The sequence below is a fragment of the Anomalospiza imberbis genome, chromosome 30 (genome assembly GCF_031753505.1).
Source record: "Anomalospiza imberbis isolate Cuckoo-Finch-1a 21T00152 chromosome 30, ASM3175350v1, whole genome shotgun sequence".
In the NCBI taxonomy this organism is placed as follows: Eukaryota; Metazoa; Chordata; class Aves; order Passeriformes; family Viduidae; genus Anomalospiza; species Anomalospiza imberbis.
The window spans coordinates 955,027-972,099 of NC_089710.1; the positions used below are offsets into that span (position 1 = coordinate 955,027).

Consider the following 17,073-nt stretch of genomic DNA (forward strand, 5'->3'; position numbering starts at 1 on the left):
ACTGCTGCGTGGAACATCCATTCAGAATGAAGAACGTTCTGACAGCCCTGCTGAATGACAGCGGGAGGAGGTTTGTGAGAAAGGGAGGAAATTGTATTTTGATTGGAAATACAAGTCACAAAATTATTTCTTTCCATCCCATTCCTTTTCAGTCAGTTGCAGTTCTGTTTTCAGAGTGCCACCTTCTCAGTGTTTGTGTCCTCTTTTCTCTCCTGCCTCTCTTTGCCTGCTCTGTGTCTCTCTCAGTGTCTCCCTTGATCCAGGGCAGCTCCCACCAAAGGCCCTGCCCTGATTTCATTCCTAATCCATGAGCTACAACAACTATGGGTGAAGTTATGAAGGCTGGCAGTGAAATGTCACTGTAGGATCTTGCTCTACTTGGCTTCTGGCTCCTTGTTAAGAGCTTTGCCTTCAAGGGCAGGAACATCTTTTCCTGGCTGGGAACTGGAATTTCAGCCCCTGGGAGTGTTGCCGTGGATCCCAGAGGGGCATTCCCAAGGCTCCCAGGGTGCTGCTCCTGCCGTGCCTCCCAAGGAGCCGTGTCACATCAGGGAGAATCTCAAAATCTTGATTATCTCAGGGGTCATTTATAGTCCTCTGTGGAAGGGGGGGACAGGCAAAAGACAATGAATGTCCATTGAAGCCACCAAAGGGGAACAGGTCATGTTATCAGCAGTGAGCAAGAGCCATTGTCTTCTTGGTCCATCGACCACACCTGGGCAAACATCTCGCATTGATCAGGCCAGCCCTCCTCCCTGTGGTAGGGGTCTGAGTCTCAGTCTTTGGGAGGGGCTTCAATCTCCATCCATCACAGTGGTCATGAGGCAGATGAGGGGTCTTCTGTGGGAGATCACCAGAGTTACCCCAGAAAGTTCATTTGGCCAAGAGGTGGGAAAATTCATGGGTTGAGCGGGTATTGTGAAGCAGGTGTAAGCACGTACAACAAGCCGCTCCTTGCCAGGCCCTGCTCAAAGCGGTGGTCCGTGGTGGCACAGCAAATACACCTGCAAAAATAATCATCCACCTCTCCAAGCCAGAACTCTGATCGGGGTCTCCAGGATCTCAGTCTCTGCCATTGTGGCAAACGTGAGGCAAAAATGAGGGGAACTTGGGACCGTCTCTTACATAGGGGCGTGCATGTCCTTTGAAGGGGAACGATCCCCAGATGCGTCCAGCGCGGCAATAAGCACACAGTCTCTACAGCTCCGTACGGGATTTGTGGGGATCGATTTTTCATCCACGTTTCAGCAGCAGAGCTAGCAGACTAAACAGCGTATTTTACCTAGGCTGGCAGCACATTTCACCTAAATACACATGGATTTCTACCCTGTTAAATTTACCCTGTAAAATACCCTGTTTCAACTCCTGAGCACCCCCTGGTCTGAGAGGGAGAGAGACTCCCTTGAGCACTCCCCTGGCACAGGGGTGAGAGGTAGGGAGACTCTCCCAGGCATTCCCTGGGGTGAGAATGATGGAGAGATGGAGACCCCCTGGGGAATGGCCTGGGGTGAGAGGGACAGGGACACGCCTTGGGGAATGGCCTGGGGTGACAGGGACAGGGACAACCCCCCAAGCTCCTCCCAAGCATCTGCCAGAACAAGAGGCACAGAGACACCTCAAGCATCCCCTGGGCACTGGACAAAACAAACTCGGCAGAAATCAAACTTCACCCTACATAAAATGCCTTGAGGAATATTTGCTCTTCCCACATGTCACTTGTGATGGAAAGGCAAACAAATCCCAAACATGAATAAACTGACAATAGTAGCAATAATGTGGCAATTCCAAATTTCATGGTTTCCTGCACAGCTTCAGCTCTGCTGCTGGCAGGTTTTGATAAAAGTGAAAATTTGGCCCAATACAGATTATTAAAAGGAGGGGAAAGCTCTGTGTAGCTGTCACAAAGGTGACAGGGATGAAGAAAAAATGATTCTCACATTTGGCAAAGCTCACAAGCCTGTGAATTTGGGAGTTATTTGGGAATTTAACTACTTGAGCTGGGCTTCTTCTAGTAAAACATAAACTTTAAGGGATTTAGAGATTTTAGAGGAGCTAAGATTTTAGTTAGAGATAAGCCTTACTAGAGTTAATTAAAACAAATGAGTAGGCCTTGATGAAGTTAAGAGTTACTAGTTAACTAATAATTGATTGCTTGTCAACACGATGTTTAGTTAGCTGGGTTTATAATGAAGAATATAGAAACTGACAAATAGCTTTTAGGAACATAAGACAGTTGTGGGCCTCCTCTGTTGTGAAACCAATTGAAGACAGGGAATGGGAGCTCTACCAAGGTTCATTTGTCATATTTGCATTGAAAAGGTAGAAAGGCCAGAATGAGGAAGACTTCATTTACTTCCTCATTTTGGGACCCCTCCACATGAAAGGGACCACTGACCCATTTCGAGGAACAAACTACACATGCTTAATAGCTTTTGAAATGATTAGCATACGAAGTAAGGAATGGGATGTACCAAATTTATGAATATGTATTTGAATTTTGGGTATTCAATACTTGTATGGATAAAAGGACTCTGTAATCATTTGAAAGGGGCAGTGTGTATTTGGGAGCTATCCCGCACGCTGCCCGGCATCGTAATAAACATACACTTTCTAACTTTAAACTGTTAGATAGTTTTTGCCCGTCACAGTTGGATATCGGTACTAGATCAATATCCATATTTCTTTAATAAATCACTAGGACTTTTGGCAGCCTTGTGTTCCTCACCTTGTGGTGAATGATCCTTGTCAGTCTCGCTGATATCATTTGGTCCCTTTCCTCCAGTGATTTTAACAAACTTTTCTAGGAAGGACAACAAAATATTTTCTTTACACTGGCCACCCACAAAAACCATTTTCCTCATAAATTCTCCCAAAAGTCACACTGAAGAAGCTGCATTGAAGTTTCCAAGAGTTCCTCCAGAAAGAGCCAGAACCTCCTGAGAGGAGGGAACCATGCTGTTGTCAAAGGCACTTGGGGTCAGACATCAGTGCCCTGAACTCACTGCGCCAAAATAATGTCTCAATCTGGTTAATAAAATTGTTAGAGAGATGCCTCTGCCCCAATTAAGGTGTTAACGAGACCAAATCCCAAGTGGATTTTATTGAACAGTAAATGTGAGGTAGAGAGAGAGATGGAAGAAAGAGAAAAGGGGGGAGAGCAAGGGAGGGACCGGGACAGAGACCTCCCCTGAGGTGGGGCAAGTGTGACATTATCCCCTGTGTGCGTGGCCTTCCCAGGGTGGGGGTTTTACACCTGAGCCAGTTTGGGAAAGGGGGGTGGTGTTCACCCCCCACCCCGAGCAGGGATTGCTTCACTGTTTCAGGGTGCAATGTAAGATGTAACCCAAAGTATGTTTTCAGTCACCATCTTCATAAACTGTGATAAACAGGTGGGGCAGTGTTCTTTATCTCTTCCATGGCTCAGCCCTGATAACGCCCTCCAGGGGCTATCTTCTGTTAATGGGCCATTGAGTGCCACTGCAGGACTGATAAAATTACATCATCCCATTGTGGGATGCTCCGCCCAGGGGGAGGAACCAAGCATTCCTACCTGGATATAATCTCACCCTTGCAACACCAGGACCACCTTGCCTACTGGATTCCCAGAGGACAAGAGCTCCGTAACCACCACTGCACCTTCAGAGAAAGACCAGACCCTTCTACAGGATCACTGCTTTGACAGAATCACGTTCATCACTCCAACAGGACTGCAGCCACCATTTCATCAGACGGCTACCACCACCCTGACCAACGGGGTGTCAGGTTAAATCCTGACTCTGTCAGATTAAGCCAGTGTTTCTGTATCATTGCCTTGATATTGATTTTTTTTCTTAAATTGTAATTCTGGCTTACACTCTCCTCCTGGTTTCCCTTCAAACCAGTACAAAACTCATTGTGCTCATCCCTTGTTTTCCTCCCGAAATAGAATTTCCCGTTCCCAGACCTTTGCCAGATGGAGGAGAAGGCTGTGAGGAAGAGGAAGACGCCCCGAGACACCCATGCACGTGAGGAGGAAGTCACTGCCCCTTTCCTCCTCTCTCCTGCTCCATCTCCCAGGCCAGCACGGCCCCTGGTTGCAGGACAACCCCACTGCAGACCCCGTCCTGCCGGGGACGCACCGGGGGGGATTCTCTTCCCCTTCCCTCTGGCACGGAGGCAAATCCCATCCTCTCCTTGTCCTTCCCCCCCCAGACAAAAAGCTGAGGATGGAGACCAGGGAGGACAAATCCCCATGGCAGAACCTCCTGGCAGAGGCCGTTTTGAGCGGCTCCATGGTGCAGGAATCCAACGGGGAGGAAAAGCCCAGGAGATCCCGCAGGAGGAGTGGCTGCAAACCCAGCCCAGGGTGCTCTGAGAAGGAAAGACCCACCCTGTGCCAGGAAGGTGGACAGAGCTTTAGCCAGAGCTCAGAGCTGGTGGTGCATGAGCAGGTTCACCATGGGGAGAAGCTCTACAAGTGCTTGGAGTGTGGGAAGAGCTTCAGGCAGAGCTCCCACCTGATCTGCCACCAGATGATCCACACCGGGGAATGGCCGTATGAATGTGGGGAGTGTGGGAAGGGCTTCAGCTACAGATCCAACCTCATCATCCACCAACGTATCCACACTGGGGAGAGACCCTACAAGTGTCCCAAGTGTCAGAAGAGGTTTCCGACCAGCTCCAGTCTCCTTGTACATCAACGGATTCACACTGAGGAGAGGCCCTTCCGCTGCCCCGACTGCGGGAAGGGCTTCAAGCACAACTCCACACTTGTCAGACACCGGCGCATCCACACCAGAAAGAGGCCCTACGAATGTGGGGAATGTGGGATGAGCTTCAGCCAGAGCTTCAGCCTGATCCAGCACCAGAGGATCCACACCAGGGAACGGCCCTATGAGTGTGGGGAATGTGGAAAGAGCTTCAGCCAGAAGTCCCACTTGATCTGCCACCGGAGGATCCACACTGGAGAAAGGCCATACAAGTGTGGGGAATGTGGGAAGGGCTTCAGCCAGAAGTCCCATCTGATCGTCCACCAAATGATCCACACTGGGGATAAGCCATATGAGTGTCCTGAGTGTAAGAAGAGGTTTCCAACCAGCTCCCATCTCCTCCTGCACCAGCGCATTCACACAGAGGAGAGGCCCTTCTGCTGCCCTGACTGCAGGAAGGGCTTCAAGCACAACTCCCACCTCGTCACCCACCGGCGCATTCACACTGGGGAGAGGCCCTACAAGTGTCCCCAGTGTGGGAAGAGCTTCACTCAGAGCTCTCACTTGACCAGACACCAACGGAGGCACCAGTAAGGAAAGCCCTGCGAGTGCCCCAACTGCAGGAGGAGCTTTGTGCACGGCTCCAGCTTCATCCCCCATGGGAGAACCCATGTTGGGAAGAGCCCTGGTGAACCACGTTCCCTGTGATCCATGCTGGAAAAACATAAGTCCCTTTTCCTGCCCCTCCCAATGACATGATATGGGATCAAAGAACATGAGGGTCTGGCCATGGCCCTGTCATTACATTCACTCCCACCTCAGGTCATTGCCAGGGGCAGGAAAGGAACTCTCTCTCTCTCTCTCTGCCTAAGGAGAAGGGTGTGGTTTCCTGGCAGAAGGAAATACATGGCCAGGAAGAGCCAGTAAGTGGTGTTGGAGTTTTCCCTGTAAATAGTTTTTCTTATCACTTCTGTTATCAGTATTATTTCTGGTCCTGTTTGTTCCTTATTTCGCTGCTGTTCCCAGTAAATTGTTCTTAACCCAGCCCGGGATCTTTGCCTTTTGTGCTTTTGATGGGAGGCGGGAGGGCAGCGAGGGGCAGTGCGGTTTTAGTGGGAGCAGGAAATTGGGGAATTCCATTCCTGAACCCTAGCCCTTGGAAACCGAGCATCCCAGCTGGTCCCCACCCTGGTGGCCACGGCAACAGCCTTGGGAGCGGATCCCTGGCTGGGGCTGTGGGAACCTCTTCACTCTTGTGCCCAGGGACAGGAGTGGAGGGAGCGGCTGCAGCTGAGATGGGGCAGGCTTGGGTTGGATCTCAGGAAAAGGTTTTTCCCCAGAGGCTGGTGTCCATGGCAAACAACCCTGACATGGGGTCTCCACGGAGCTGCCAAGGGACTGGCAATAGCAACAGGGGGCTGGTGATGGTTGCCATGGAAACTGACCATAGCAACAGGGGCTGGTAATGGTTGCCATGGAAACTGACCACAGCAACAGGGGTTCCTGGTGATGGTTGCCTGCTAAGGATCAGATTTGTCACAGGCCCTCAGAGGGGTTCCATGGGGACTTTCCAAGAGTCTCCAGGCTGTTCAAGAGCTGGAATGTCACAGGCAGAAACAGGGGCTCCATGGAGACCTCCCAGGGGTTTCTGGGGATGGTAAAGAGCCGTGTGGTCAGAGGCAGTCCCAGCCATCCCATGGTGACATCCCAGGGGACCTTGGGCTGCAAAGGCACTGATCTGTTACAGGCACTCATGGGGGCTCCACGGTGACATCCTAGGAGTCCCCAGGCTGCCAAAGAGCCGGGATGTCACGGGCGCTCACAGGGGTTCCTGTCATGGGCAGAGTGGGAGCTTCAGGCAAAAGCTTTATTTCCTTACTGGAGAAACTCCTGCTGAATCATGAGGTGGAGAAAAGTCCCCCAACAGCCAACATAGATCCTCAAACCCATGCAGGACACCCAGACTTCTAGAATTCCTTCTAATAGAAGAGACTGGCAGTGACTGGATCCCATCCCGACCCTGCAGATTGGACAGGTGGAATTGAACCTTAATGCAATTTGTCCCAAACAATTAACAATGGAATACCAGATAAATCTGTATAAATACAGCTATGATTGGTTCTGATCATTATTTGATAAATGGTCTATTTACAACACAGAATAAAATTTAAAAAATAGTTATTTACTCCTCAATACAGGAGCTATACCAATTATAGACTATTCTGCACTAGGAAGCAATTTTGATGTCACCAGGGCCTTGCGGGAGTGGTTTGAGCTCACCGCAGGCAGAGCCTCCTGCTCCAGCAGGAACTGCCTTTCCTGTGCCAGGAGCAGGGCAGGTCCCGCTGCAGGCAAAGCCCCAGGCCAGCCCCAGCACAGGGAAGGCCTCGGGCACAAGGGCAGAGTGCCGTGCTGGGAGCTGTGCCAGGGAGAGCCTGAGGCACCAAAGGCGCCTTGGCAGCAGCAGCTGCTTGCAGGGCATGGCCAGAAGCCTCCCTTGGCAAGCCGGCCTGGTGGCCACCACTGCAGTGTCACTGTTGAGTAAGAAATGTCACAGGCTCATCAGAAGGCTGATTGGCATCATGTGCCATATGTTTGGAACTGCTCCTTTTTATATGCTGTTCCGATCCAGGTAGATAAAGTCCCAGTGGCACATATCAGAGGTTTGTTAGGGAAGACAGTGTGGATCAATTCTGCCTCGAGTACAGACAAACCCATTGGTGAGATTGTCTTGCCTCAGGGACCAGGTTGTACATGGTGAATAATGCAGAAATATGGAAGAACACGATGAGTACCTCAGGTAGATCTGATTGTGGGGTGAGCCTCATATGCAAATATCACTGTTTGTTGGATGTTACTGCCCCTGTCTTTACATTAAACCACACCGACATGAGACAGAAGGAAATGTGTAAGTGTCGAAGGTTTGTGCAAGTGATATAGAAGGAAATGTGTGTCGAAGGTTTGAGCAAGAGAGATGGAAGGAAATGTGTGTCAAAGGTTTGAGCAAGTGAGATGGAAGGAAATGTGTCTGAGTAAGTGAAAGATGGAAGTTTTTACTTGATGAAGTTTTTACATGATGTTTGGTAGTATGTTGACGATTCGGAGATAAGGGGTGGAATGTCCTAGGGTGATGTTATGGTGCTTGCATCCCCAGTCGTGTGTTCTGTTTAGGCTTGATGTTATGTTCTGTGCCTTCAGGACTGGCTCCAAAAAGTGAAGGTTTGTTTCATCTTGTAATCAGCCAGCTCACCTCCCCCCACAGTCTGTGTCTAGGAGAGGCTAGGGCTTGCTGGCTTTCTTGCTTGCTTGCTGGCTTGCTTGCTTTTGCTTTGCTCTTGCTCCTGCTTTTTGCTTTTGCCCTTGCTTTTGCTTATTAGTTAGTTTAGCTAGGAAATCCAGTTTTTTCCCTGAACTGCTTTTTTTTCTTTCCCTTTCCTGAATACCATTTGAACCTGCTCAGGACTGGGACATGGGAAACACCAAGACACACCGAGAGCCAGCATTTTGTGACCTGCAGCAGCCATCCCCAGCACCGGAGACCGAGAACTGGGCAACCCCTCCCAGGAGAGACTTTCTGAATTTGTCACCTCTTCAGAGCGTAGAAAGACTTTTTGTCATCTGGTGTTGTTCATTTTTTTTTTTTTGCTGGGGAGTGCTTTGCCTGCTCAATAAACAGGTTGTTTCCACTACTCTCTGAGGAAATTCTTCCCGAGCCAGGTGAGCAAGGGGCTGTGGGGGTTTGCTTTCTGGGGGCTCCTTCTGGAGGTTTTCTCCCAAATTTGCCCCAAACCAGGATACATTACTACATAAGCAGGCTGTTCTTCGGTGAGATGCAGCAGGGCCCTTTTCAGCCTGTGCTCAGCAAACTGACTGGCCATGAGCCACTGGTGGATGTACCTCACCATGGCAGGCACCTGGAGAAGGCATGGGGAGACTTGGAAAGCTGCCAGAGGGAGGAATGTCCCCAGCTTCCCCAGAGAAGTGCTTCCCCTCCCACCACACTGCCATGGCCTCAAAGGCTTCCAGTGAGCAGTAGGCATGGCTTGGGAGGCCAAGCAATTCCTGAGGATGAAATCCTGGCCACAGGCTGCTTACTTGCTTTGGATTGGAAAACCCCTCCCCTACGAGCATATCCAGCAGGGCAGCACAGGTCTTGGTTTTGAAGATGGGCGAATATGCTCTGATCCCTGTGCCCATGGTGCTGGTCTCTTCCTCCAGAATCCTCTTGATGAATTTGCAAACCAGCTCTAGGAGAAGGGCAGGAGGCCAGGGATGTTCCACGGAATGCTCCAAGCGCGGTGCTCAGCTGAGCGGTGACAGCAGGCCCAGCCCAGCTGGGGATGGCTGCAGGTACCTGCGCTGTTCTGCGGAAGAGACCACGGGCGGGGTCCTGCTCTTGTGTGCGGTGCACGGCTGCACCTGGCAAAGAGCGAGCGCAGCCTGAGCTGAGGGGCTGTGGGAGAGGCCGGAGAACACAGCCCAGCCCTGCGCTCCCCAGGAAGGGACAGCCCTGGGATGTCCCAGGAGATGTAGCACGGGCACTGTGGGGTGTCTGCCCTGGCCCCTATTCTGTCCTGTCCATGGGCAAGTGCCCAGGGGATGGGATGGGATGGGATGGGATGGGATGGGATGGGATGGGATGGGATGGGATGGGGCCAAGCTGGCTGCAGGCACCGGCCCTGCGGCCCAGCTCTGGCACTCACCCTTCTGCAGTGGCTGGAACTGCTCCACCTCTTCAGGCTGCTGTGCTGGGGCAGTACCAGGGCCTGCTTTCTCCTCCTTCCCCCAGGCCAGCTTGGGCACGCTCGCAGGCCTGTGCTCTACGTCACTGCCTGGATTCATGGCTGCTTGCAGGAGAAGGTGGCTCGGAAAAGGTCCAAGTCAGCAAGTGCTGCAGAGTGAAGTCTTGGCAAGGCTACAGGACAGCAAGTCCTGCACTCTGGTCTTGGGGGCTCCAGCCACAAGGACAGGAGACTCCTCATCAAGAACCGTGCTAAGCAAATGCCACGGTCTGCCCTGGAGGGCACCTGCAGAAGAGAAGCCTCGGGAAGGCCAGAGGTCACCAAGCCCTCTGGTCTGGATACGAGGTCACCTGCAGGAGTAACGCCTCGGGAAAGCTCCCGGTCAGACACGAATGAGTGCACTGTGCGGGGGCTCCTCACGGCACGGCTCTGTCCCGTCCTGTCCCATCGTGTGCTCCGAGCACTGTGGTGTGGTCTTGTCACCGCCAGCTCCTATGTCACCCTGTGTCCCAAAGGGCCCTTGGACACGCTGTCCCGTTCCATGTCACGGTGACTGTGCTGCACCGTGTCACAAAGGGCCCCTGCACACACTGCCCCCTGCCCTGGGGCTGCCCCCAGCCCACCCAAAGTGGCTCAGGTTGGAAGCAATCCCTCACCCCAAGTGTCTAAGACAGCCCGACAGGATCTTTGGGAACGGCTCAAACCATCAGCAAACGCTGCCCTGCTCTGCGGGCTCAGGGCAGCAGAAGGAGCCCCCAGGGCTGCCGACGCAGCCGCGCTGGGAAGGGCACGGGGCCTTCACAGAAGCTGGCACGGCCTCCTCGGGACACGTCCCGGCTGGTGGCCATCTTAAACCTGCGGATGTGACACAGACAAGGAACGTGTGGGCCAGGGCACGAATGCTGCTCTGACCCCTGGGGCCCAGGGAGCGCTGACATCAGCAGGTGTGGCAGAGTCCCTGGCCAAGCAGACCTGCCACCCCCCGAGCCCTGGCAGCACCGGTGCCCGTCTCCTGCCCCAGAGACCTGTGCCCATGGGGGGCTTCTGTGCCAGAGGGAGCCAAAGCCCACATGCATTGGGGGCTGAGCTCCGGCCTGCAGGGGCTGTTGGCAGGAGCACCTGGAGCAACTGCTGGCAACACTTGGTCTCTGTCAGAAGCTCTTACTCCATGCTGAAATTATTTTCTCATTGAAGTAATTACTTTCTGCACAAAAACACCTTAGCTGCGAGGGCACAGAACAATCTGACATTTTAGAATCCTCAGTTCAGGAAAACTTTACTTCCCATTGCTCAACTCAAGTAGTTTCAAAAAGTTACAAACTTCCCAAATTAATTTGAATAACCTGAGAAGGTGAAGAGTTGGAATTTTGCTTCCCATCTCAAAGCAGCAACTCATTTGCCTTAACCTCATCCACTGAGGGTCACTTTACAGAACAGAGCACTACACAGAGGTAAAAAAAGAGGTCATTCTTTGGTTTACAAACGGTTTTCTATGAAGGAATGGTAATATCCTAATTCTCTTAAGGAATAAAAGCTCTCAAGAAATGAGAGTCCACTCAGTGGTACAATAGTAGCCCAAAGAAATGAGTAGATGGCAAAAGGGCGAATCCTCCCCCTGGTACAGAGATCTGAGTGGCCAGTAAAGTACAGCTCTGCCCTCTTGTTCCCTGCAGGACAATCAGGACCATGAAGAGGAAAAGTCACAGATATTCCTTCTGCCCTCCCTAACCAAAGCTGTGCCAAAGCACAGATGCTGCCTTCAAACTGACTCAAATTCCAGCCTAGACCTCTCACCTTCCAGACAACTCCTTCTCCAACACCCCACCAGCGCCAAGCCCCCCAAACTCCCACACAGAAGCCCTCAACACCCCGCCAGGAGCCCCAGCTGTCCCCGTCCCTCCGCAGAGCTTTTCCACCCTCCAGCAGACGCCCTGGTTCCCTGCAGGTGCCATGGGATGGCACTCAGGAGGATCTGCTCCAAGGCCTTCCCCTGGAGCACGCTCAGGCTGCCAAGCCTATGGATCCTGGATCATCCTTCCCACCGAGCCTTCCTGTGCACGGCTGTTCCATTTGCACCTTTGCGCTCAGCTCGGACTTCTCCACTTCACCAGGAGTGCTGGGAAAGGATGGAGAGCAGCCTGGCAAGCTCTTTCTGCAGCTCCCTCTTTACCCTCGGGGAGGGAGAACATTCCACAGGAAAGCAACTGGTGCCACAAGGAGCGGGTGGCCTCAGGCACCTTTGGGGATGGAACAAGGCCTTGGTTTGACATAAGTAAGCACAAGCAATTCACATGAGTAAACAAGTAATTAGCACAGACATGCCTAAGTACTTAGCAGCAGTTAGCATAACAAAAACCTGATGGCCTAACTTGACATGAGAGTGACCTGACAAAAAGCTTTAGACACAGTCTACCAGAAGAACTAAGGGCAAGTGTGGAATCAGCCCTGTGCAGGGAAGCCCTGAGGAAGACTTTGTGCTGCTTTGGGGCATCGAGACCGCTCCTGGCCAGCGCCTGGAAATCAGCTTCAAGTATGGGAATCTGACAACGTATTTCTAACTGTCTGCTTATGGAATCACCTCAGCAGTGTAAAGATGGATGGTGATTTTGATTCAACTCTTACATCAACCCACTGAAATTTAAACCTGCTGGAGAAACATTACAGTGGGTGCAGACTCCTGCCCTCCCACCAGGTCAATAAAAGGGCTTTTGGCTGACAATGCATTTGTTTGCTGATTTCTTTGAATGAGGGAGACCCCTCAGGACTGCTGTATCCTGAGGGAACACCTCAGGCCTGCAGGCACCTGCACAAGCTTAAAATCAGCTGCCTCAGCTTCCAGGACCTCTCTTGGCCAGCATCCTGACGTGGATGCAGGACTGCTGTGAGGCACTGCTGGGACCCAGCGGGACAGGACCGGCTGTCTCGTGTCCACGTAGCACCCCTCACACAGCCAGGGCCATCCCGAAACCAGACAAACGCTCACGTGTCAGCACAGGGGAGCAAGGAGCACTGGGCTCCTCTCAGGGTATCTCAGCTGGGCTCGCTCCACAACACAGCCCCATTTTACGGCCTGCTGATGCCCAGCTGCCAGAAATGCCTACCTTGTCCTCTCCAGGGTGCACAGGGAGAGCCAAGGAGCAGGACGCCTTGGGAGGCAAACCTTCCCAGCCTTTTCTGAGGCCAGGGACACACCAAGATCAGCCAAGACTCTCCACGCTGCCTGGCCCACCCAGCCCAGCTCTGTGCTGGCCCTGGGCCACAGCAGCTTCCACCAAGCAAGAGCCACATGCACATTGCCAAGAGGTGAAACACAGCAGACAGGGAAGATGTGAAAAGTGTGTGTGTAAAGGCCTTTTAATTCACAGCTCTCAGAGAGAGCTCTGGGGCTCACGGCTGGACAGAGATGCTCCTGCTCACGCCTCTGTCCAAAGAGGGGAACACACCCTGCTGCAGGTGCTTGGGTTGGTCTCCACAGGTCCAGGCGGATGCCAAACCTTCTCTTCACAGCCTTCTCCCTTGCCCTGCCCCTCTGCCAAGTGCAACGGGCCTCAGGCAGTGAAAGGACCACAGAGAGCCAAAGGGGGACACTTGCACCTGCCTCGCTGGGCGCTCCCTGGGAAGCACCTTCCTTGAGAAGCAAGCCCCTTTCCTCCAAAGGCATTTCCCCACATCTGTAGCTGTCCTGGGGAACACCAACACACTCTCAAGAAAAGCTGGCAAGGCTGAATGACTTCAGGTCCTTTCAGGACAGGCACTCCAGCTGTAGCTCATATTCTCCCAAGTGCGTTTCCAGGTGGAGGTTCAGAGGGGCAGCCCCAGGCCCTCTACAAATACAAGCTGCCCGCTGCCTCTTCACCTGCCTCAACTCCTGCTTGCGGTCACTGCAGCAAAACCAGGCTGTTCCAGCCAGAGCCCAGAGCCCAGAGCCCTGCTCCCGCAGGATGCTCTTGCCAGCACCTTCCAGGACTCTCCGCTGTGCATGCAGCACTTTTCATGCCTGCTCTCAACAGGCTTTGGAACGCAGAGCACAACCTGGCTGGCTCTGCCACCAGCACAACCCAAACACCAATGGAAGAAGAAGCAGCAGGGGTTGTTTTGTGGCCATGCCCAAGAGAAACTGGAAGGGTGCCCTCCCTCTGGTCTCCCTTGGTTGGCTTTCTGACTGGGTCTGAGGCTGGGGCTGCCATTCCTCGGTTGTGGGGACCAGAACCACACCCAGGATCCCAGCACTGCCTGACAGCGCTCCGGGCACTGGCACGGTCACATGTCTGAGTCTCGGGCACCATGCTGCTGCTTCAGCTGCTCTTAGGCACACCAAAGCTCTCTGTTAAGCCCAGATGGTCTCTGGTTCTGCCCTCTTCCTGATCCTGTGCAGGGATGGAGCACTGCTGTGCTTTCAGGAAGGTATTCTTGAAAACTTGCAGCATTCCAAGCTCCTTTGCCCTCCGTGGATGCTTGCCATGGAATCCCTCACAGCTGGGTTCAGAGCATCCTCAGCTTGGCTCTTCCAAAATCCAGGGGCTCCAGGGTGCTCAGCAAGATCTGTAACTCCACAGTGTTGTGGAACTGGACCTTCAGCACAGGGTCCTTCCCAGCCTGATCTGCCCTCGTTCCTCTGAGTGTGTGCACAAAACACGGCGTGGAAGAGAATGGCAGCAGGGGCCTGTGTGTCCCAGGGCCCCGGATTTGCATCGCTTCAGCTCCACAGAGATGCAGGTAGAGCGAAGAAGCCAAAGTGTTCATTAATGGAAGGCGAAGCAAAGGGATGAGCTGGGAGGGAAGAAAGGGGATGGGCAGGGTCTGAGGGCTGCAGGGAGGGAGCTGTCAACAGGGAGGGAGAAGGCAGGAGCTATGGGAGCTTCCCACAGGCTCAGCTGTGCCAGTCATCAGCTGTGCCTGGAGCTCCAGCTGGTCTCCTCTGGTCTCCAGGTGGTCTCACCTTCCAAGGGATCTGCAGGTCTTAAAGAGACACTGGTTCTTCTGAACCAGCAGATGAAAGTAGTTCTGCAGCTCTTCCCTCCAACATCACCTGAACAAATGTGCTTCTACAGGAGGGGCTGTTGTTTTCACTCAGGGCTTGAAGGGCTGGAAGAGAGAGGAACAGAGCCTCGGTCAGAGCCTGGATCTGCTGGAATCCAAGGAGACCTTTCTGCCAGGGCCATCCCACCTAGACTGGACACAAGAGGAGAGGAATTTCCCTCCCAGGTCAGGGCTGTGGTGCAACACGTCCCCAGAAGGAGCCTGGAGCAGCCCAAGGCTTTGTGTGGCCAGGCAGGGGCAGGCAGGAGGCAGAGCTGTCAGCAAAGGAAGGGGCCAGCGAGGTGGGGCAGCCGGGGGATGACGACAGCCTGCAGGGACAGAGGCCAGGGCAGGGACACCGCAGGACAGCCTGGGCTGCAGAGGGCACAGGGATGTGCAGCAGCTGCAAGGCCCTGACAGAGCCAACCTGTGCAGCCCTTTGGCCATGGCTGCTGGCCCTGGGCCTGAGGCCACGAGGGGACAAGTGACCCTTGCAGCCCTGGGGCCTCATGGCCTCCTTGTCCCTGCTCAGCAGCCTGGCAGGGGCCGCCCCATGGTCCTGCCCTTGGCATGGCACATCCCCTCATGGCAGTGCCCATCCCGGGAAGAGCCCTGAGCAAGGAGGGAGGGACAGGATCTGCCTTGCCAGGGGCTGGGGCTGAGCGTTGGCCCTTTGCATTCCTGAAACACATCCAGGTTTGCTCAGTGCCAGAGACACCTTTGCCTTGTTTGTCCCCACCTGTCATCAGTGCCTCCAGTTCTCTGCTCTGCCTGGGGCCTGGGGACACTTTGATATGAATTGTGTCCTTGAGTGGAACCCATTAACAGTTAAAGAAAGTTTGGACTTTGAATCTGACTTTTTGAGTTCTTGAGAAGCTCTTTGAGCACACTCTGAGGGACTGGGTCTGATGCAAACAGCACCAAAGCCCCAGAGGTCATTAAAGTCCTGGTGCTGTGTCTGTGCTGCTGAGCTGGGCTGGGCTCCTGGCACAGAGGCAGCTCCTGGCAAGGGCAGCGCTGCAGAGAGACAGCTCTGGCCAGGAGCAGCTCCTGTGCACAGCCCAGCAGGGCTGGGGCACTGCCAGGGCATCCCAGGGACACGAGCAGGGCACAGACCGAGCTCACAGGGGCTCAGCACTGGCAGGGGCTGTGGGGTGTCCCAGAGGGGGCTGTGTCACAGCAGCACCTCTGTGGCTGTGTCACGGAGGCACAGAGCAGCTGTGATGTCAGAGAGGGGCTGTGAGACTGCACAGAGTGGGTTGTGTGAGGTCACAGATTGGGCTATGACATCACAGAGTGTGTTGTGTGAGGTCATCAAGCAGCTATGGCATGACAGAGGGGACTGTGTGACATCACAGAGCAGGCTGTGACATCATGGCATGGCTGTATGACATCATAGAGCAGGCAGTGAGGTCAAAGTGTGTGCTGTGACATTACAGAGTGGCAGCATGACATCACAGGGAGGGTTTTGTGGCATCACTGAGGGGGTTGTGACATCCCAGGGCAGGCTGTGACATCATAGAGAAGGGTCTAAGGCAATAGAGCAGATCCTGCCATCATAGAGGGTGGCTCTGTGACAACAGAGAGTGGGTTGTGACATCACCGGGTGGCTGTGTAATGTCATAGATCAGGCTGTGACACCAAAGAACAAATAGTGACATTGCAGGGTGACATTGTGACATCTCACAGTCTTCTGTGACATCACAGAGCAGGTGTATGACATCACAGGGTGACATCTCAGAGTGGGCTGTGTGACACCACAGGGGCTGTGTGACATCACAGGGGCTGTGTGAGGTCACTGGGGAGGTCACTCCACCCCTGCCCCCCCTCCCAGTTCCCCCAGAGAAGTCCAACGCTGCTCATGCACAGAGGGGTCCCCTGTCCCCCTGGGTCCCCCCGCCCCCGGCGCCGCAGCCTCCCCCAGAGGATGTTCCACGAGATCGACCCCAGAGCCTGACACGGGGACGGGGGCTGGGGCTGTGGGGGAGTGGGACAGGGGGACAGGGACCCCCCAGCAGCGTCCCCGTGTCCCCAAGGGCCAGAGCCTGGGCCAGGGCTCCTTCACCCTGTTACCAACGAGGGCTTGAGAGCGCTGAAAAAATCCCCAGCAAGGGATCAGCAAAAACCAGATTTAATATTAAGCGACAGCACCACAAAGACTCTCTTGGCAAGAGTCACTCTGCTCCTGACTGGACACTGCAGGCACAGAAAAGGAAACAAAGCAACAACAAAACCAAACAGAATCCAGGCAATCAATCCAGAAATGAGCCAAGACCTGGGGCTTTCATTGCTATGGAAAAGAACTGTCCTTCTTGTCCAGGTGCCCATGGCCAGAATTGGGATTTCACCTCCAACACTGCCTGTTGTGACAGACTGGAGGAGATTGTTGGCTGGAAACATTTCATGTGTGGGGAGGAAGGGGCAGGTCCAGCCTTGCCCTGCCCTGGAACCCCAGCCCTGCCCTGCCCTGGAACCCAAATCCCCCCAGAGCCTCTATCCCAGCCCAGCAGTGTCTGCCAGTCCCTGGCACAGCACAGGCAATGCTCCACAGCCACCTCTGGAGCCCCCAGCCCAGCTCCTGAGTGACCAAATGACCCCAAGTCCCACCTGGGGGAAGGGCCCAG

General features: G+C 53.7%; 1 protein-coding gene and 1 long non-coding RNA gene across 8 annotated transcripts in view; one reads left to right on the forward strand and one right to left on the reverse strand.

The window, feature by feature from the left end:
* Positions 1 to 5,586, forward strand: part of LOC137463838 (zinc finger protein 420-like) — a 426,927-nt gene extending 421,341 nt beyond the window's left edge. For 5 of the 7 annotated variants that reach the window (XM_068175226.1, XM_068175227.1, XM_068175228.1 and 2 more), the window contains one exon: positions 4,384 to 5,586. In XM_068175226.1, coding sequence (XP_068031327.1) covers positions 4,384 to 5,282 — 899 coding nt within the window. In that variant the 3' untranslated portion in view covers positions 5,283 to 5,586. Of the gene's footprint in view, positions 1 to 3,318; positions 3,763 to 3,925; positions 4,005 to 4,191 lie in introns of those variants that run through there. The other 2 variants (XM_068175231.1, XM_068175225.1) reach the window with 2 other exon arrangements.
* Positions 5,587 to 8,502: 2,916 nt separating this feature from the next.
* Positions 8,503 to 9,115, reverse strand: LOC137463810 (uncharacterized). Its single transcript, XR_010993980.1, has 3 exons — positions 9,043 to 9,115; positions 8,784 to 8,933; positions 8,503 to 8,602 (listed from the first exon to the last, which is right to left on the reverse strand). It is a non-coding gene; the product is annotated as an uncharacterized lncRNA (long non-coding RNA).
* Positions 9,116 to 17,073: the final 7,958 nt, after the last annotated feature.